At 40.3% G+C, this 21,407-nt stretch overlaps 2 protein-coding genes across 5 annotated transcripts; one reads left to right on the plus strand and one right to left on the minus strand.

Moving 5' to 3' along the window:
• Nucleotides 1–396: 396 nt before the first annotated feature.
• Nucleotides 397–17,956, plus strand: tm9sf1 (transmembrane 9 superfamily member 1). 2 transcript variants are annotated; one of them, XM_026179992.1, is made up of 9 exons: nucleotides 397–561; nucleotides 11,342–11,550; nucleotides 12,209–12,340; nucleotides 13,441–13,563; nucleotides 13,669–14,027; nucleotides 14,899–15,053; nucleotides 15,274–15,459; nucleotides 16,159–16,432; nucleotides 16,903–17,956. In XM_026179992.1, the coding sequence occupies exons 2-9, from the start codon at nucleotides 11,347–11,349 to the stop codon at nucleotides 17,294–17,296; spliced, it is 1,827 nt and encodes a 608-aa protein (XP_026035777.1). In that variant the 5' UTR covers nucleotides 397–561; nucleotides 11,342–11,346; the 3' UTR covers nucleotides 17,297–17,956. The 2 variants fall into 2 exon arrangements, with proteins under 2 accessions (XP_026035777.1, XP_026035776.1); XM_026179991.1 differs by lacking the exon at nucleotides 397–561 and adding an exon at nucleotides 10,164–10,220.
• Nucleotides 2,082–9,831, minus strand: fen1 (flap structure-specific endonuclease 1). 3 transcript variants are annotated; one of them, XM_026179994.1, is made up of 13 exons: nucleotides 9,482–9,602; nucleotides 9,211–9,342; nucleotides 8,964–9,058; nucleotides 8,709–8,811; nucleotides 8,454–8,556; nucleotides 8,232–8,295; nucleotides 7,775–7,884; nucleotides 7,306–7,442; nucleotides 5,360–5,426; nucleotides 4,980–5,111; nucleotides 4,733–4,884; nucleotides 2,569–2,683; nucleotides 2,082–2,352 (listed from the first exon to the last, which is right to left on the minus strand). In XM_026179994.1, exons 3-13 carry the CDS (start codon nucleotides 9,043–9,045, stop codon nucleotides 2,275–2,277), a joined length of 1,143 nt encoding a protein of 380 aa, XP_026035779.1. In that variant the 5' UTR covers nucleotides 9,046–9,058; nucleotides 9,211–9,342; nucleotides 9,482–9,602; the 3' UTR covers nucleotides 2,082–2,274. The 3 variants fall into 3 exon arrangements, with proteins under 3 accessions (XP_026035779.1, XP_026035780.1, XP_026035778.1); XM_026179995.1 differs by lacking the exons at nucleotides 9,211–9,342; nucleotides 9,482–9,602 and adding an exon at nucleotides 9,772–9,831; XM_026179993.1 differs by lacking the exon at nucleotides 9,211–9,342.
• Nucleotides 17,957–21,407: the final 3,451 nt, after the last annotated feature.

Below are 21,407 nucleotides of genomic sequence, written 5' to 3' on the forward strand. Positions count from 1 at the left end.
GAGTGGTCGCCCCATAATCGGAAGGTCGGGGATTAGAAGCCACTGAACGGCTACCCTTGTTAGGGTGTCTGGGCCGTTGACCCAGTGTTTTGTCTTTTATTGGTTTTTTGATTTTGTTCATTTCATTATTCTAGCTTTGCCTTATGGGTTATAGGTTTAATCTTAGTTTAGGTTTTGTTAGTGTTCTGGTGTTCTGTTCTGTTCTATAGTCGCTGTATCCCTGTGTCAAGTCTGCGCCTCTGTGTTGTGTTTCCTGTTTTACTTTGAAGGGCCATGTTAATGTATCTGGTTTTGCTGATTTGCCCCAGCTGTGTTTCCCTCCTGTTACCCATTCCCTGATTGCTCCCTCTGTGTATTTAAGCCCTGTGTTTCTCTGTGTCTGTGCTGTGTGTTCTGTCTGTCTGCCTGAGTTTATTTTTGGATTCTCAGTTTTGTAACTTTTAGTTTAGCATTAAAGCTGTTTCGAGTTCACGTTTTGCCTCCGAGTGTCTGCACTTTGGGTCCACCATTCCTGCCTGCACACAGCCCTCACATGACAACCCTGAGGTATCCCTGAGCAAGGTACCGTCCCTACACATTGCTCCCTGGTGCGCCTGCTTAGTGGCTGCCCACTGCTTCACTGAGTGAATGGGTCAAATGCAGAGGACTAATGTCCCCATGGGGATCAGTATTATTATTAAGAAGTTCAGAAATTGTTCATGTTTGAGGAATGTTTTTTCATTTCCAATAAAACAAAGCTTTACAGCTCTTCTCAGTGCCTCCGAGTCACATAACTGCAGCACAACTAAACATAGCAGTGCAATATTGATATTTGGATCAATCGGCCCATCAGTACAGCAGCTTTCCTGACATTTCTTTAAGTAGTCTTTAGGAATAGTTCTCCAGGCTTCTTCAAGCACATTTGAAGCTCTTCTTTGGATGTTGGCTGCCTTTTGATTTTGTTCTCTGGCCAATTGATCCCACAGTTATGTTGAACTTCAGAGAGGCCAATTGAAGCAATTTGAGTTAAAAAAAGAAATCATGGAATATATTTCTCCATGACAACAACATCTTCCACTCCATGCAGGAGACTCTGAAGGCACTGAGCAGCTCCTTCAGGGGCAGGCTGCAGCACCCACGATGTGGGACAGAGCGATGCCACAGGACTTTCCTTCTAACTGCTGTCAGACTCCACAACAAAGACTTTGCAGATGACCACACACACGGACAAACACAATTCCAATACACTATGCCTTTGCTTAGTCTCTCTTATGTGCAATATTACTGAGTGCAATTTTCCTGATGCCATGCAATTTTTGGGTGAAGCTATTACTGCTTGGTCAGAATGTGCAAGTGTGTGTGTGTGTGTGTGTGTGTGTGTGTGTCTCTACAATGTTCTCGTTTTATTTACACATCCACTCTGTGTATATATACACACACATACGCTCGCTGTGTACATGTATACAACTTGGCCAAGTCTACATTTAGTCTTACTTTAAGTTTCCATACATACATTTATATTCTTAAAATACAGATGTCCATATTTATATTCCATTTTACATGGTACATTCTTTAGACTGTACATTTGAACATTTTATTTTCCACTGCCTGTGACAAAGTTTTTTTTTTTTTTTTTAATTTCATTTAAATTGATTTGATTTTTTGTTTTTTAATTTTTGCTGCTCTTAACTTTATACTGTCCACTTTCTGCCATGACCAAGTAAATTTCCTACTTTTGGAACTAATAAAGGTTTATCTTATGTTATCTATAAACCAAAATGTATTCTAAATATTAGACTCATCAAAGTAGATTTTCACCTAATAGCTTTTTGTATCATGGCCATAGAATAACAGTTTTTTGAAAATCACCTTGTTGAAAAGTTTGAAATTAGTTGTTTGTCATGTTGCCTGATGGTTGGATGCAAGTAGACTGAAAGTGAGAGGACCCAAAAAAAAAAAAAAAAAAAACTTTGCAAGACATTAGGGAAGTCTGGAGAACTATTGGCTAGCTCATTGGTAGCAAAATATAAAGATAAGAGGGGAAGTTTCAGACTTTTGCACAGTACTGTTAAAGGGCAACAAATGAGGATCTTTACAAAAAAAACTTTTATTTTTTTTTTATTTCCAACACTTGAAATAAAAATGTCCAACACTCATTAAAATACAGCTAGCTCAGGTTTCGTTAGGTGATCCAACAGAAAGTTACAAAAAAGTAACAGTAGCAGTTTCCTTTTGTCTTAACTCCAAACATCACTCATCACAATAACATCTCATTAATTTATGGATACATTCAGTCTATTTGGCTTTCTTAAATTTGCCTGGTGTGGCTCCAGTTTTCTGCTTTTTCTTTGCTGATCCTTTAATCTCAGGTTCCTGACAAAGAAAAAGAAAGCAGTATAGAAAGTGTCAGGACTAAGAAAAGAAATGAGTCTACACCAGCAGTTTCCTGTTTTTATAACGAGATCTAAATTAAATATGTCAGTCAAACACTTCTGCCTGCTTTTTATAGTTACAAGAGGAATAGAAAGACAAACAAACAAAACAAAAAAAAGGAACACACACTCAGTACCATAGTTTTCTGACATGTACCTTTCGCTTGGACGACAGAGACCCAGTGACAGTGAAGAAAGAGTCCAAACGTCCCTGCGTGCTGCCCTGTCTGCTCTTCACAATCTTCTTACAGCCGTTACGGATCCTGTCCTCACTGCACACACATACACAAAATAAATAAAAGCTACTTATCCTATGAGCATGTTCGTTCACATATTTAACAGGCAAAAAAAAAAAAAAAAAAAAAGTATAAACCTGCAAGATGAACACACTGTACATCAAATATCTTTTTCTAAAGAAGTGGAGGCGTCAGGCAGGAGGAAAAGAGAAGCACAGAGGAGGTTCATAGATGTACAAACCGGATTCCAAAAAGGTTGGGACACTAAACAAATTGTGAATAAGAACTGAATGCAATGATGTGGAGACGGCAAATGTCAATATTTTATTCAGAATAGGACATAAATAGGACATAAATAGGACATAAAGAACAAAAGTTTAAACTGAGAAAATTTATCATTTTAAAAGGAAAAAAATGTTGATTCAAAATTCCACGGTGTCAACAAATCCCAAAAAAAGTTGGGACAAGTAGCAATAAGAGGCTGGAAAAAGTAAATTTGAGCATAATGAAGAGCTGGAAGACCAATTAACACTAATTAGGTTAATTGGCAACATGATTGGTTATAAAAAGAGCTTCTCAGAGTGGCAGTGTCTCTCAGAAGCCAAGATGGGTAGAGGATCACCAATTCGCACAATGCTGCGCTGAAAGATAGTGGAGCAATATCAGAAAGGTGTTACCCAGCGAAAAATTGCAAAGACTTTGCAGTTATCGTCATCAACTGCATAACATCATCCGAAGATTCAGAGAATCTAGAACAATCTCTGTGCGTAAGGGTCAAGGGCGTAAACCCATACTGGATGCCCGTGATCTCCGGGCCCTTAAACGACACTGCACCACAAACAGCAATGCTACTGTAAAGGAAATCACAGAATGGGCTCAGGAATAGTTCCAGAAACCATTGTCAATGAACACAATCCACCGTGCCATCTGCCGTTGCCAGCTGAAACTCTACAGTGCAAAGAAGCCATTTCTAAGCAAGATCCACAAGCTCAGGCGTTTTCACTGGGCCAGGGATCATTTAAAATGGAGTGTGGCAAAATGGAAGACTGTTCTGTGGTCAGACGAGTCACAATTTGAAGTTCTTTTTGGAAATGTGGGACGCCATGTCATCCGGACCAAAGAGGACAAGGACAACCCAAGTTGTTATCAACGCTCAGTTCAGAAGCCTGCATCTCTGATGGTATGGGGTTGCATGGGTGCGTGTGGCATGGGCAGCTTGCATGTCTGGAAAGGCACCATCAATGCAGAAAAATATATTCAGGTTCTGGAACAACATGCTCCCATCCAGACGTCATCTCTTCCAGGGAAGACCCTGCATTTTTCAACAAGATAATGAGAGGCCACATTCTGCATCAGTCACAACATCATGGCTGCGTAGGAGAAGGATCCGGGTACTGAAATGGCCAGTCTGCAGTCCAGATCTTTCACCTATAGAGAACATTTGGCGCATCATAAAGAGGAAGGTGCGACAAAGAAGGCCCAAGACGATTGAACAGTTAGAGGCCTGTATTAGACAAGAATGGGAGAGCATTCCTATTTCTAAACTTGAGAAACTGGTGTCCTCGGTCCCCAGACGTCTGTTGAGTGTTGTAAGAAGAAGGGGAGATGCCACACAGTGGTGAGAATGGCCTTGTCCCAACTTTTTTGGGATTTGTTGACACCCTGACATTTTGAATCAGCATATTTTTCCCTTAAAATGATAAATTTTCTCAGTTTAAACTTTTGTTCCGTGGTTTATGTTCTATTCTGAATAAAATATTGACAGTTGCCATCTCCACATCATTGCATTCAGTTTTTATTCACAATTTGTTTGGTGTCCCAACTTTTTTGGAATCCGGTTTGTAGTAAAGGAGGACATACAGAAGGTTTGTGTGACAGGAGGACGATAGGATTGGATGGAGGCAGATGATCAACCATTGAACGCAAAAGATGCCAGAAACACTTCATGTACAGAGACAACAGTGCCACCTAGTGGTCAAACATTAAACAAAAAGTGTGTGTAGTCAAAGTCACAGCAACAACAGATCATCTCAGTCAAACTAAGTAAATAGGTAAAGCAGAAGAATGAGTCAATATTTAGTTCACCTGAACTGTTTCTCTTCGCACATGAATTGGATCAGTCCTTCTTCATCCGGCTCGTTCCACTTCAGCTCCACTGTAGAACAATCCACCACTTCTGGCTTCAAAAACAAACCCCTGGCTTCTTTGTACAGCCAGTCTTCTGGAGCAGGGTGCTTCTGCATAAAGACAAGCATTGCGCACAAACACAGAATCAGAACCAGCACCTCGCTCAGCTGACCCGCACTACAGACTACAGCAACCTTTAACTTACATTGGAATCAATGTTCTCTAGAATCTCTTCGATGCTGCCGTGCTGTTTGATGAGGTCGATTGCTCTCTTTGGGCCGATCCCCTTGATAGTTCCGCAGTAGTCACAGCCCAACAGAATACACAGGTCAATGAACTGGGATGGAGCACGGAAAGGAGGAAATGTCAAGAAAGACTGAGATTAATGTTGTGTTTAAAGCTCCACAGCACAAACATCTGATAGCCAGGAGAGTACCACCACATATCTTTGAACAAACAGCACAGGATGCTGACACGCACCAGGTGATAGTTGTGTCATCATGAGAGAAGCACGGGAAGTGCTTCAGATTTAAAGAGAAACTTATTTATATAAACCTTTGTAAAAGTCAGGAAAAAAAAATGTACCTGTTCATTGGTCAGGCCGATGTCCTGCAGGATGCGATTGAAGTGGAACTCTTGAATAGGAAGTTTCCTGAAACAATAATGAACAGCTTATAGTTAATGACTACTATTTATGCTGCTATAGTGGGTATCAAACTACCAAATCCTAAAACCTCGAAACTTGGTTCAAATTTATGAATTTTAAGCGTGAACTTATTCATTTAAACCATCTCATATACACATATACAGGGCTCTAGAGTGCGACCAATTTGGTTGCAAATGCGACCAAATTTTTCAGTGGTGCGACTAAAAATAAATATTTGGTCGCACAGGTGCGACCAACTGTTCCGGTAACAAAAAAAAAATCTCTGTAACTCTCCGTGTGGTCAACAACAGACACACATTATGCCCCTATCGTGGACTAAACCAATCAGAGATAGTCAGGGGCGGGACCTCTCTGATTGGCCGTGGTCCAGTTGAAAGTGCAGGTGGAAGAGAGAGGTGAGTAGCTTGAATAAAGCGATATCAATTCATTAACGGATTCCACACAAAGACCTAAACACGGAGCGGACCCAACACATCAGAATCAGCTTCGTCTTTCTCGGCTTTCTCACCCGACGGCCTGAACACGGACACGCTGTCGGAGCTTAGCGATTCTTCGGGTCCGCGCTGTGTTTACGTCTTTTTGCGCTGATTCTGAGCTGCAGGTTTTGCCTCTCTCCAACCAAAATTCACCGAGCCTGCAGCAAAAGAAGCAGCAAACTGCGCTTCACATTTGATCAATGTCGTCATGAATTCCCTCTGACTTTTGCTGTTTTGCTTCCACCACGATAAAAAAAAAAAAATCACACTTCCTGCACAGCTCTCTCTCTCTCTCTCTCTGTACTTCAGGAACAGTTTCCCGTCTCAAATCTGTTTTCTGCATTATTCATTCGCTTATTACCCACCAGTCTACCGTTGTTTACAGCGCTTTTTCTTTTTTCACTTAAATGACCTCGGACAAGAAAGCCTAATTTCTGCTGTTCAATACTGAAGAAATTTAAATTTCTTAAAATTATGCAAAATTGCAGAATATTTTTAAGGTTATCTGCTATAAAAAGCCAGACCAGGAAAATCTCCTTCATGTTTTCCCGTGTTTTATTCTCAGTTACTTTCACACAAAGGCATCTGCTGTGATTTTCACAATTCTGATGAAGTCTCATGTGTATCAGTACTGATAAATGATCAGAATTATAATATTTCTGACTGTCTGAGGCTAAATTGAATCAAATCAGGACTTTGAGAACCGGAATTGAATGGATTATAGAAATCAGTGATGATACTCAGCCCTAGTGAGCAGCGTAGGCCCGACAGAAGTGGATGTACTGTAGCTGTGGGTAATAAGAAAAGATGAAAAGAACTATTGATAACTTTTTTGTTAAGTTAAGGCCTGATCTGTCTGAAATTCAAAGCCAGTGCTCTGACACGGTGCCATCAATATTTGAATGCTGAAAAAGCACAGTGTATCCAGAAAACACATTATATGCTGCAGTAAATGCACTGCCCAAGTGTCCCCTCTCCCCACGGCCTTTCAGCAGCAGACAGCAGCAAACAGGTCGTCAGAGGAGGCCAAGATGATGATTAAGTTTTTAACATTTTCTACAATATTGACAAAGCACTTTAAGCACAAGTTTGTTAGTTAATAATTTAGAAATTAATATTGTCTGTATGGACTTCCCCCCCCAAAGAAAGTGCACATGTAAAACTGCGGTGTTAAGCGATGCGGTTGAAAAATTTGAGTGCGCCTAACTTTTGTGCCGGTACGCCTAAATTTTTAAAGTTAGGCGTACCGGTGCGCCCATGTCAAAAAGTTAGTCTAGAGCCCTGATATATTCATATGGTAAACATAAATCTGATGTAGAATTAAGGCAACAGCTTTAAGTCATTTCCACTCTGCTAATATCTCTGTCAAAGGCGATGCCGGTTCATACTTTGCTTCGCTGGCTGTGAGATGTCTGAGAAGGATGTTTGTCCCAAAGGTCAGCCCGTCCATATCCTCTGTTGCCGTGGCAAACACCTTCCCTCCTTTAACCAGAGCAGCACAGCTGGCCTCAGCTTCACATGGAGCCTTTAAGGAAATGAAAAATAAATAAAATTACATCTAACAGAATGATACACACAATCTGTCTTAATGCAACTACCTCAAACTGCACTGCAGAATCCCAATTCATGTATATTTTTAAGCTTTAGGCATAATTTCATTACATTTCTGTCTTTCTCTGTGATTGACCCCAGCTGGACTGTGTAACTGTAACTTAGTAAGGGTAAGAGGATAAGAAGCCTATTATATTGTAAAAACACTAAAACACAAATCATTCATGGGAGTGATGTCTCCAAACTGTGTAAGAAGTGTGGAAATATTCTCGATGCCACAAAAATGTGTAGAAATAGAAATCTCACCTCAATGTAAGGCACTCCCATCAGGGTCAGGAGCTTCTTACACTCATCATTATGCTGCTTGGTGACTTTAACCAGACGCTTAGTGAACTTGTCAATGTTCTCTTGCTCCCCTGGTTTGAGAGAGAATAAAATCCAATTACCGTATTTTCCGGACTACAAAGCGCACCTGAATATTAGCCGCACGAGCTAAAATCGGGGGAAAATCCTGTTTTGTACATACATTAGTAGCACCTGACTAAAAGCCGCAGGGTTCAAAGCTCGTGCAAAAAGTAGCGGCTTATAGTCCGACAATTACGGTAGACTTTCATGCCTAAAGGAAAACATGTTCACAGACTTTCCCACAATACTTGTGATATAGTCTGAGTTCAAGTTTGGTTTAAAAACTAGCAACTTCCAACAAACCATGCTGACTTTAAACTCTTTGACCAACAACCGCCCCCCCCCCAAAAGTCTTTACCAATTTCTTGGGCCTGGGCAAGCATCTTCTCAGCTTCGGCTCTCCTCTCCCCTCTTTTCTCAAGCTAGAAGATGAAGACACGATCAGAATGAGAGAGAGCTGTCAGTATGAAACAGAGCATGTAAGGAGTTGCTGACATAAATGAGTGACAGAAATCCACTGCACTGAAAACAAATGTTTCCATTTGCAGATGGGTGAGGACCAGAGGAAATCCTTACTCACCTCTGCTGACTTGAGCTGTGGGGGCTTGCCGTCAAACACATACACAGGTTTGATTCCATGTTCCAACATGCGGATGGTGCGGTAGAACATTCCCATTAGGTGGCTTGAAGAAAGGAGTAAAGGCAAAAATCATTCTTGTGTACTCAGACCTGAGCTACAAATCACTAAGTTTCAACAGAGGAACTACTGCATCTGCAAATGATCTACAATTAGGTCTTCTTATTCAATTTTAAATGTTTATTGTTGCAGCAGTACCTTGTTGTCTCTCCATCTTCATTCTGTAGAACGTTACCATCCTGTCGCACAGCAATCAGAAACTGGTAGATGCACATAGAGGCATCAATAGCAATTTTCCTGCCTACAGAAGGTGAAAAGAGGTGCTTGTTCAACAATGACATAAAGAGTTAGCATTCCATCATGCATCATACAGACTGTATGTTGCAACAAACTGAGGGTAGACCGACACTCATGCATCACTTATGTATAAGGAGTGTATTCTGGAACAGTTACCAAAGAAGTTCTTTATGTCTTGCTCTTTAATGGCACCAGGGGCCTGGTCAGCAATTAGCTTGGCAAGTCCGTGTATTCCCATTGTGTCAGAATATCTGAGAACAAGAGAGAGAGTGAAGCTCTTGGATTAACATGCTGTGTCATTTCCATCCCAACTGCATTTCACAAAGGCCCCATCACTGGTGCAGGTCTGCAGAAGCTTGAGAAAACAATGAGGTCACAGTACAAGTTATTTACAAATACGAACCTTTTTTTTTTTAACGGAGGCTTCGTATCAATTAAAAGACGAGCTCCACGTCATTTGTTATCTCTCAGCAATGTGTGTGCCAGGTTTGTGAATTTACAATGATCTTTAAATCGACGGGTTCATGTAAGCAAACTGGAGAGCAGAAATGTGTCCTGGCTTTGATCTACTAGTGTGTACCAGCTGACCTCAATGAAAATGCCACAGGATGTAGCCATCTATTATCAAAGCTAGCTTTCAGGTTATATAATGTTAACATTTACAACGGACTCACCAATTTAGTAAAACGCCTCAGCTCGTGCAGCTACTCCACGTCCTAGAGCGCGAGGAATTGTGACTGTTTCGCGGGAAATCAAATAGCAGGCATTTTCTATCGATCTATCGAGCGCCGCACTTCCAGGTACTCCTAAAACCCGTGCATCGATAGTGCAGGGTTTATTAATCAGGCCTGAGTTCCGACACGGAAGACCCGCGAAGGCACTGATTGGTTATTTACCGTTGAAGGAAATCCGGTTTATTGGAAAAAGGGGGAAAATAACACCGTCGAAAGCTGCGAACTCCTACCTTTTAGTTCATAATTTCCCGAGGCGTTAAAGACCGTAAATACTCCACGTTTATTTTACATTGCTTGTGAGTGAAATTTGTCACCGGCTGGGATTAACCGGTAACATTTCAGGTGTATTCTTGTTTCCCCGCCCAATCCGGAAAACTCAGCCGAGTCGTCGTTATTTTTATTTTGTAAGGTGACGTGGAGTCGGAGCTCTTCTTCTTCTTCCACACTGGCCCATGTGCGAATAAAAGTACTCAGTGTACCCGGATATGAAGGTAGTGATATTACGTTTACACAAAGTATCAAGAATTTCCAAGATGCTCGGCTGTAAGGCTGAATCTTCACACTGAGCTCCAGTGTAGCGGAGAAGAGAGCAGCCTACTGGGGCCTGAAGTCCAAGGAAGCCGGCGGACAGACAGATTTTGTTGGATCTGGAGCATCGGGACTGACGACGGAGAGAACGGTAGATCGACTGTGTTGATTTCGTTGTTGTAGTCTTTTTTTAGCGAGCATGTGCTTATTTGGAGTAAAACAGTGTTGATGTGGATGAATCGCTTGCTTTACTTAATTTAAGGAGGCCCCCTTTGATTATAAGCATACTGCTGTCCACAGAAACAGGACAGAGCTTGTAGTGTTGCGACCTTGCTCTTACTGCTTATTACAGTTCTTGTATATACTATTACTTATCTCGCTGTGTGAGGCATTTCTGCCTGTTTCTGCCTGTTTACTGCTATTATTCATTCAACTGATTTAACTCTTTTGGCTTGAGTCTTTCTAAATACTTTATGGGCTTCTTATGTAGTCCTGTAATTAGTAAAAAGTTCAGATGTGCATAGAGCTGTGACGCTACTCTTTAGTTCGTCACAGGGGACGATCAAAGTTGCAATGCCTTATGTCAAAGGCATTGCAACTTTACCACTCAGACCAAATTTGCATTGCTGTGAAATTCAACACTAATGCCACATCAGCAATAACTTTAGGTCGCCCTTCTGAAGTTCTCCTTCTATCATTTGCAAAAAAAATGTGAGGATTGTGGTTTTTCAGGAAATGTGGTTGATAGGGAACACATTTGTGTGCTTTGTAGAGTATGCAAATGAAAGGGGAGGTGTGGCATTGTATATAATGCGTCACCATTCCAACACAAACTTAATACATGTTCATATGAAAGTTAAGCATAACATGAACACTAATGTTTGTCTAATATACTTTGAAATTGAAAGCAACTCTGAAACTCTGCACCTGGATGAAAACTTAAGCTCTGAGCAATGTTACTTATTTTTTGCTCTTGTAAACTCCAACATACAGAAATTGACGGTGCTTATTTGATTCCAAACCCTCTTTTGGGCTGATGAAACTGATGAAATGCATTGCAATTCACTGTGGTTACACAGCATCTGTATTTGAGCCAGTTTCATCATTTTCTGCTGTGTTTGTTGAAGCATCGCAGGAATGACGTTGCATAAAATTGTGCAGTTCTACCTCTCTGCGTTAAGATAATTACGTGCCACATTTGAAGTGCACAAAAGTGAGAGACAGGCTAGCTTAAAATGAACCTGAACTGATAAGCTGTCGTGTTTTCAACAGGGGCCATGTGTCGTGGAACAGGACGCACGTCAGGTGGCTGTCAGAGGATGATGCTGCACTCTGTCTTGATCCTGTTCTTGTTCTTAGGCTGGGCCCTTGGTTACAAGATTGGAGACAATGTGACTCTTTATGTCAACAAAGTGGGCCCTTATCATAACCCCCAGGAGACATATCACTATTACACATTGCCTGTTTGCAGGCCGGAGAAGGTCAGTGTTAGTTCTGTGTCACTGCGTGGTGTTGGTCTGTTGTAACAAAACAGAGGAACTGGAGACATGTCGATGAGTAATGATAATATCTAAATCTCAGGGCTTACATCTCCAGTTCCTGTGAACATATTTTTATCTCAGAGTCCAAAGAAAAGACTTTACTATGTTATATTTTATCCCTTATCTGTTTGTTTCTACGTGAGGATGTGATATTGAGGTGAAGTGTTACTCCCAACCAAAAAATCTGAAAACACGTATTAATTCATGTTGAGTAAAGAAGTGTCTTTTTATAGAAAGATCATGGCATTTTCTTGTAAAAATGTGATTAAAAAATGACATCTTGAAACATAAGAGTAATAATAATAATAATTTTGTGTAACTGATTTGCTGTTAGGAATTCACACATTCCACCAAAACACAAGCTTTTCCTTTAAGTTGATAGTTTATTTAATGGCTCACAGGTTTAAGGGAAAAGTCATTATTGGAAGTTTGATTGTGTTGGTAGCAGTTTAGCCTGCATTTTCAAAGGCCGGAGTAACATTGTATTGATTTTTATTTAGCTGGCAGTTTTAAAATAACTGCTCTCATAATTATGATCAACTAATCTGGCACTTTTTTAAACATCCTGTATATTAAATGCTAATACTTCTTTCATCAGGTACATCATAAATCTCTGAGCCTGGGAGAAGTGCTGGATGGTGACAGAATGGCTGAGTCTTTATATAACATCCGCTTCAAAAAGAATGTGGAGAAAACAATTCTCTGCCAGCTCACTCTTTCAGAAAAACAGGTATTTACACGAGTAAATTTGTAATAGTTAACATGCTTAACATCAGAAAACTGGTTGGTTATAAACTGCAAACACTGAAAGCTTTGACCAGCACCGCTTACAAATGAAACAAAAATGCTATTCTACTCCTCAACTGGAGTTTCCCATACAGAAAACTGAAAAAGGTGACCTCTAGCGGCAACATGGGGTATTAACCCAAAAATGGCTCCTACAACCAAGGTATGCAAAAGAGCATCTTTGGACATATAAAATGACAGTAGAGTGGATGGGCTACAGCACCTGTCAGGACAGCAGAGGCTACAGTTCACACAGGCTCACCAAAGACTGGAGAAATGTTTCCTGGTCTGATGAGTCAGAACTGGCTGACCACCTCCGTATACCATCTTCTGCTTCAAGGAGGTTAACAAACCATGTCACAAAGCTTAAATAAACATCGCATTGACTGTGCTCAAAATCTCTGAGGAATGTTTCCTGGACCTTGTTTAATGGAAATCAAGGCCATTCTCAAAGTGGCCAGAAATTATGTGCAAACGGATTTCCTTTTTAGATCTGCTGTTCTGTAGCAGTTATTTTTTCTTTTCCTGGATAAGATAATAAAACTAAAACTTTTGGGGTTTTTTGCATTTTATGGAAGTCTTTCATCCTGTGTTACCTTGGATACATGTATCCGTATCAGGATCGAATCCCTCTTGATATTTGCTGTTACACCTGTACTTTGTTGTATGCTGAACCTTGGAGTCTGTAAAATAGCAGTTTCACATAATAAACATCTGTACAACTTTAGCACAGCTGTTTCATTATGTGAGGCCACAACCTTGTTCTAATAAAAAAAAAAAGAGGGACAATACATATTAATGAATATTTTAACAAATGTAAATGTGCCAGATTATAGCCCTTGGCTAATTTTCATCTGTAGACTCTAAGCCAGGTTGATGTTACATACAAGTTAATAGCAACATACAGAGACACTATTTCTAGACCATGTATATCGACAAGGACAAAAAACAGTGATCCCATCATATTAGAACAAATAATGACAACAACTACTGCTTAAAATATGTCATCTGTTAACTGTTGGTGCTTGTTTTTTTCCTTGGTAGGTGGACGAGCTTCGTGAGGCCATTGAGGAGCTGTACTACTTTGAATTTGTCCTGGACGATATTCCAATTTGGGGTTTTGTAGGATACATAGAGGAGAGTGGTTTCCTGCCTCACAGCCACAAGGTAGAAACTATAGAAATGTTTTATTGAAATGCTAAGCTTTTGGTAAACCAAACTAAGCTTCATTCCTCTTACTTCTAAACTCCTGCCTCTTTTCTGTTCTATTAGGTGGGTTTGTGGACTCACCTGGATTTCAACATTGAGTACAACGGCGACTATGTGATCTTTGCCAATGTCTCAGTAAAAGACGTTAAGCCTGTTCCATTAGAGGAGGGGGCAGGTGCAGCAGTGGGGGGTGTCGGAGTAGGAGGAGGCAGCCTGACGGTGACCCATACCTACAGCGTGCACTGGTTTGAATCATCTCTGCCCTATTCCCGGAGAGCCGAGCGTCTCAGAGACTACTCGTTCTTTCCCAAAACACTGGAGATCCACTGGCTGTCCATCATTAACTCACTGGTGCTGGTGGTGCTGCTTCTTGGCTTCGTCATCATCATTCTCATGAGAGTCCTTAAGAATGACTTTGCTAGGTGAGTAAGTGACGCAAAGACAGTGAATAATGCATTGCTTGAATATAAAAGACAAAACAAAATGTCAGGTCTCTTTGTGCCTTTAATGTGGTTTAATAATGGGTTGGCTGAGCACAGAAGGTTGGAGGTGCAATTCCCAGCTGCTTCAGTCTGCCTGCCAAAGAACCCTTGGGCACAATACTGTAGGAGGCCAAAGTGGACCAAGAAAGTCTCTCCCACAGCATCACACCACCACTACCAGCCTGATTTGTTGATATAAGGCATGCTTTCACGTTGTTAACACCAAAATCAAAAGGCCAGACAGTTTTTCTACTCATATCTGACTTTGGTAAGCTGATTGAGATTGTAGCCCCAGTTTCCTGTTCTTGGCTGACAGGAGTAGCACAAGTGAGTTCTGCTGCTTTACGCCCATCTGCTTCAAGGTTGGACATGTTTTTTATTCAGATGCTCTTCTACGTTGGTTGTGACGAGTGGTTATTTGAGATACTGTTGCCTTCCTGCCAGCTCAAAGCAAAGCAATGAGCAGCTTACTGGATATTCTCTTTTTCAGACCATTTTCTGTAAAACCAGGAGATGTGTGTGCAGGAAAATCTGAGATTTTCCTTTCCTTTATTTTATATCCTTTTATCTGTTGAACACTTTAAGGGCTTTTGTTGTTTTTTCTGTCTCCAAGCTCTCATTTTACTATGTTTAAATAAAAGCTTTAATTTGAAGTTTAGTCCTTAATGTAGTTTCTTTTTGGCCTAAATGTGCAAAATTGTATGCAATTCCTGGACCTGTATTACCTGCAAGACCTGTAAATATAGCAGAGACTTTTCTTGCTCTCATTTTGGTTCTCCCAGTCATAAAAATACTTTGCTTTCACCTTCAGGTACAATGTGGAAGAGGAGGGTGGCTGCGATGATCTGGACCAAGGAGACAATGGTTGGAAAATCATCCATACTGATGTATTTAGGTTTCCTCCTTTCAAAAGCTTGCTGTGTGCTGTGCTGGGAGTTGGGGCTCAGTTCCTTACCCTTGCCACAGGTGAGTATTGACTCTTATATTCACAAACACAATGAAACACTGGCCTGTTAAATCCCAGTGAGGTGTCTTGTTTTTTTATTCCCTTTGAAATGGAGCATTCTGGTTTTCTGAGCACCTCTATCCCATAACAACAGTCTTTGTCCCAAGCATTAGAGCAAAAGGGAAAACCTGAAACTTGTATATACATAAAGGGCCTAAATATGTCCTTTGTTTGCTTTAGCGATAATCCTCATGGCATTGCTGGGAATGTTCAATGTGCACCGCCATGGCGCCATCAATTCAGCATCCATCGTCCTGTATGCTCTGACCAGCTGTGTGTCAGGCTACGTCTCGTGCAGTTTCTACACACAGATCAACGGCCAGCGCTGGGTGTGGAACATCATCCTCACATCATCTCTCTTCTCCGGTAAGTGAAAATGGAAGCGACCCGGCATTTAAAAGCACATGTTCACGTGTCAGTTTCTCATCAAAGGCTGTGCGGTTGGTGTGCGTGTTTTTCGGCCTCCTAGCAACACTTTTGAAATGCGAAACAGTTATCTGCCGCACTCAAACCTCGTGTTGACCATTTACAAAGGAGCTGGCAGGTTAAAGATTAAAGACTTAATGTCTGATTTAGTTAGATAATGAGATATTTCCATTCTCATATCTGCACTTGGATGTGGTCAGTTTTCATGTGCTTTTTTTTTAAACTTTTTCAAAATTGTTTTGAACAATCAATATAATTGATTTTGATAGTATTTTGCGGGATGACTTGATGGTGAAGGTATACACCATGTGGGCACAGATGGTCTCTCCAGCTGATCTCTGGTTTGTTTCCCAGTTGGGCTTTGTGCTGAATGCCATTAACCTACTCTTTGTCACAGTTTTTCATAACTATGTTATTAAATATAAGCTTAAAAACCCTCAAAGTAAATGAAAGGAACTTAGTTGTAATATTTGAATGTACAATCCACCTAGTAAATTATTTACTCATGAATCTGTGTTCACTTTGCAGTATTTTGTTCACGTTCCTTATGACATAATGCTATCTAGCAACCCTCAAAGGAAACATTACATGGATTATTAGATGCTTCTCTTTTATTAACTTGATTATTCATCCCTCCAGCTCCACTGTTCTTCACGTGGAGTGTAGTGAACTCTGTCCACTGGTGGAGCGGCTCTACTCAGGCTCTGCCGGCCACCACCGTGCTCCTGCTGCTGGGCGCTTGGTTGCTGGTGGGCTTCCCGCTAACAATCATTGGTGGCATTGTGGGAAAGAACCGAGCTGGCAGCTTCCAGGCACCGTGCCGCACCCGTAATATCCCCAGACAGATCCCGACTCAGCCCTGGTACAAACATACGATTGTGCACATGGCCATCGGTGGCTTCCTTCCCTTCAGGTGAGCTGACCTCAGGTGTTTAGTCAAGGGGAGATTTGTAGAAGTGTACTCATAGATCAGAGATTAGTAAAGGTGACAATAAAACACTTTATGGTTTTAATCACAAGTAATTAACATTAGACTTGTGAACTATTAAAGGGAAACCCATCATCCAGAGCCCTAGGAAGATAATAGGCAGTTATTGCAAAAGTGATTTTTTTTTTTTTTTTGTCATCTCATTTGCATTCACATGTTTTATAGATCACTGCTCACTATTCACTAATGTTTCCTGTAATTAAAACTAAACAGGAAAATATCCAGGAACTGCTGCACTTCATTTCTTTTTCTTTCTTTTTTTTTAATGCACCATTTACATAAGTATACATCGAAGCTGAATTTAGATTGACTGACTTCCGTAAAATAAACTATTAGAATTACTCCCTCTCATTTTTGGATTTTTAACTCTGTTTTCCATCCAATCTTTCCCTAAGTGCCATCTCAGTGGAGCTGTACTACATCTTTGCCACTGTTTGGGGAAGAGAGCACTACACGCTGTATGGTATCCTGCTGTGTGTCTTCGCCATTCTCCTGTCTGTGGGCGCCTGCATCTCTGTGGCACTGACCTACTTCCTGCTGTCTGGCGAAGACTACCAATGGTGGTGGAGGAGTGTGCTGAGCACGGGATCCACCGGCATCTTCATCTTTGTCTACTCTGTTTTCTACTATAGGAACCGGTCCTCTATGAGCGGCCTGGTGCAAAGCACTGAGTTCTTTGGGTACTCCCTGCTCACAGCGATGGTCTTCTCCCTGATGCTGGGCAGCGTGTCCTTCTGGTCCTCATTGGCATTTATTCGCTACATCTATCGTAGCCTCAAGATGGACTAGAAATTCAATTTGAAACACGCAACTTAAAACAGACATTTCCACTTAGCACACAAAGACAATCTTCATTCTCCTCTTTTGCTTTTTCACTCATACACACCTGTTGCATTAAAGTGAGGAGAAACAGGGGCCTTTTCCTTGATTTAAAAGGGGTTAATAGTTAAACTTGGACAGCGTGCTGGATTGGTGAAAGCTCAGATGAGTATGGGGCTGGAATCGCATAGATTTATGATAAAAGGGGATATTTCAACACAAAGGGATGATTGCTTCCCATCAGGGATAAATGGGTAAATTGTTGGATTTGCTACGTGAGTGAATGGATTTTTTCAGACTGTGCAGCATCTGATTCCCGCTTCATGGTCCATCAGTTATGCTGGAGCTATATGTCCTAAATTTCCCACAATATACTTTACCTACTGAGACCAGCAGAATGGTACTGTAGTTTTGGCTTATTGTGCAAGAGCTATTAATAAACGCATTGTTTTGCACTGGCCTGTTTGAGCTCCACATGGCCTTGCAGCGGATAAAAAGAATGATGCCTTTTAGATTGAAGTTGGTGGGGAATGGGGCAATATTGTAACTGTATTCTGTGGTCTCCATTGACTGTGATTTTGGTTCTGATGTAAATATAGTCTTTACAGTAAAACTCTTTTTAATACAATACTGCCAGTGTTCTGGATTTTTCCCTCTTCAGTCTTGTTTTGTCACAACTGTTGAGTAGAACTTTCTTCATACTCACACCAGATCCTAAAGAAATGCTATATAACCTCAAAATCTATAGTGCTATGCAAAAGTCTCATGCAATCTAATTTCTTTTTAGAAAAATGTGAAATGGTTGCAGCAATGTTTTGAAAAGTGCAAACGTACATGGAACTGAGCCATCTTCTAATTTCTTTAAGAAGTCTTCAGGAATAGTTCTCCAGGCTTCTCGAACGACATTCAAAGCTCTTTCTTGGATTTTGGTTGCCTTGTGTTCAGTTTTCTGTCAAGATGATGCTACACTCCTTCATGTTGGGGTCTGTACTCTGGAGAGGCCAATCCATAACTCATAATTCCATTTTATCACAACTGTTTCCTCAAGACTTTTTGTACTGTAAGAGGCCTACATTAAAAGAGAAAAACCCAAATAATCAGACAAGCACCTATGAGCAAGTACTTGGTGACTGCAGGAAGAGCAAAACTATTCTTTAAGAGGTCGAAATGTTTGGCAGAACTAGATTCAGAGAGGGGTAACCATCTGCCGTAAGTGGTTTAGCTTAGAGGAGGATGACGGGACAGAAGACACATGGTGAGTGAAGAAGAAACACTCATCACAAGAAGCTAGGTTAATTGCAGGATCAATCCTACCTTAGGATTGAGGCCTGATTATCATTATCACCTGATTTAGCCCTAACTATATGCTTTATCAAAAAGGAACATGTTTAGCCCCATATTAAGAGTGGAGAGAGTGTCTGTCTCTCAAACACAACTGGGAGCTGGTTACAGAGAAGAGGGGTATGCAAGTCTGAAGACTGCCTCCCATTCTACTTTTAAATTTCCTAGTAAGTACACAAGTAAGCCAGGAGTCTGAGAGCGAAGTGCTCTAATAGGGTGAGATGGTACTAGTTTAAGATAAGACTGGGCCTGAATAATCAAGGTTTCTGTTTCTAAGCTTTCTAGGGCCAAGTACAAAAACCTAAGATTTATCTGAATTTAGAAGCAGGAAATTACAGGTAATCCAGGTCTTTAAGACTCAAAGGTTAACTAAGGGGAGTGTATCAGCTAGCTTTTTGCTTTGTCTAACTCAAAGCAAAAAGCTAGCTGAAAATAACACTGAAAATAAAGCATTTCTCTGCAGATGATAGCCGTTATACAACTGGGGCGGCTTTACTGTGACTGTGTCGTTTACTAAAATAAGCTAGCATTAATTATAGCCTTACTACAGTTAATGTATTTATATATAATATAAGTTTTAAAACTGAATATATTGCATACTCTTTACCCGCCAAAGACAAACACACAGAACATTGAAACCTCTTTTTTATAGAGTTAGAAGTATATTTTAATGGAGAACATTTGTACTTTTAGTTCAGTAAACATTTATTTTTACAGAAAGTACACACACTGTAGTGTTAATTCTTTTAAGATGAATTTTTTATTCATTGTCAGCACAAAGCAAAAACAAACAGAATGACAAACATTTAAAAATAATTACACACATTTGCAATCACAGATATGGGAAGGACAGAGAGAGAAAAAAGACAAATATTTACCATCTATTAAACCACAGATTTAAAAAAGAAGAGACAGAAGTGAACTCATTTGTGCTCAGGCATCATAAAGACAACCGGCCCCTCTCAGTTGGGACAAATCATCTGGCAAATAAATAAGCAAGGGAGATCAAACATTGAGGAACAAATTCTCATTTCCTGCTAAGATAGCAGCAACTCTGTCATGAGGAATAACTCTAAACAATTCACTGTACCACAAAGTAACAGTAGGTGGTTTATCCTTAACAGGTTTATCCTTAATAAGAATACATTTACAGCAACAATAGTTTATCACATAGTTTACGTTGTGGATAAGTTGATGTTGTTTCTTTTGAGGCTAAACCAAAAAGAAAATATCCAGGGTCCCATTGGATCTGATTCTTAAAAATATTGCTCAATTCTTGAGATATGGAACTCCAAAACCTTTTAATTAGTTTACATTCCCAGAAGTAATGAAAAAAGATAACATTTTCTTTTTGACATTTGATACATAAAGGGGAAACAAGAGGTGCAATCTTATGCAAAACATTAGGAGCTTTATATAGGCGGTGCAAAAGTTTGTATTGGGTTTCTCGCAAGCGGTAGAAGTAGACCTAACTATGCTAATGGCTCCTTTCCAATCATCCTTGATGTATTGATTATTAAGATCTCCCTCCTATTTTTGAATGGGATACAAATTAAAACAAGAACCCTGAGATAAGTACCTGCTAAAACGCCTTAAAACCCAAGCAGGATGGTGCAATGAATCCCAAGCCCGACTTATAGCACAAGTCTATATGATCCGCCTGGGTCAGCATGGTCACTAATATGTGTTTGCATGAGAGATTTTAGAACAGAAAATTAAACCAAAAATAGTAGCCTGACAAGCCTTAAACAGAACAGTTTCCTGCTCCTACAAACTGTTTGCATTTTAGGTTGACTGCATTCTTAATATTTGCTACCAGATGTCACCACCTTAAAATTGAATTTTACCAAAGTGGCAGGATATCTGGACCACCTTTTAAAACCCAAAGGAACCTGAAGTGGAGAGAGAAAATAACAGCTAACATCATGGCCTTACAACACAGGACTTTCGAGTTGTCTTAGAGGTTAGCTAACTCTATTAATATTAGCTCATAAGCAACAATGCAAGTACATACTTAGAGTGATTTGCATCCCCAAGCTCCCATCTTTGAAATCAGTTTCTCTGCTGAAACAGCTTAAAACAAAGCAGGATGGTGCTATATGTCCTAAGACTGACCTAGAGCAATGCTCCCAAGTGGGTTTTTTAAGGCAGGAATGTGGAGGGCTAAGCTTCTTTTGCGACCCAATTCATAAAGCAGTCAGCCTCTTCCATAATTTGGCATTATTATTATGTGTGTTTCAGTTAAATTTAACAAGCTTCCCAAATATTTAAGAAATTACAGGATTTCAGCAACAACAACAACAACAAAAAAAAAAACATGCATCAGCATTTGCAGTGCTTTTTTCAGGAAATGCATTCCATAGTTTTTTTTTTTTGTTTTTTTTTTATCCAAACAGTTTTGATACTGGGTCACAAATCTGTCCAGACAGAAAATATACGAGGTGGGTTTGGAGTGTGGTGTATTAGTAGACTAGACTAGAGTGCAATCAAATACACCTGCCTTCAATGAACCCAGCCCAATCACAGCAACTGGCTCACAGCAGTTGTGAAACAAACCCACTCACACATAAGTGGCCATTTCCCACAGTAAATGTGGAGGTGAGTTAATATGCAGGTGATACTAGTATATTATCTTACACAGCTGATTACAAATCTTGCAGCCAACATTTTGATATCACTGGTATAAAGAAACAGAAAATTATGACCCCAAATACTACAAACTGGTCATTATCTGTGAGAT

Source organism: Astatotilapia calliptera, chromosome 9 (genome assembly GCF_900246225.1).
Source record: "Astatotilapia calliptera chromosome 9, fAstCal1.2, whole genome shotgun sequence".
In the NCBI taxonomy this organism is placed as follows: Eukaryota; Metazoa; Chordata; class Actinopteri; order Cichliformes; family Cichlidae; genus Astatotilapia; species Astatotilapia calliptera.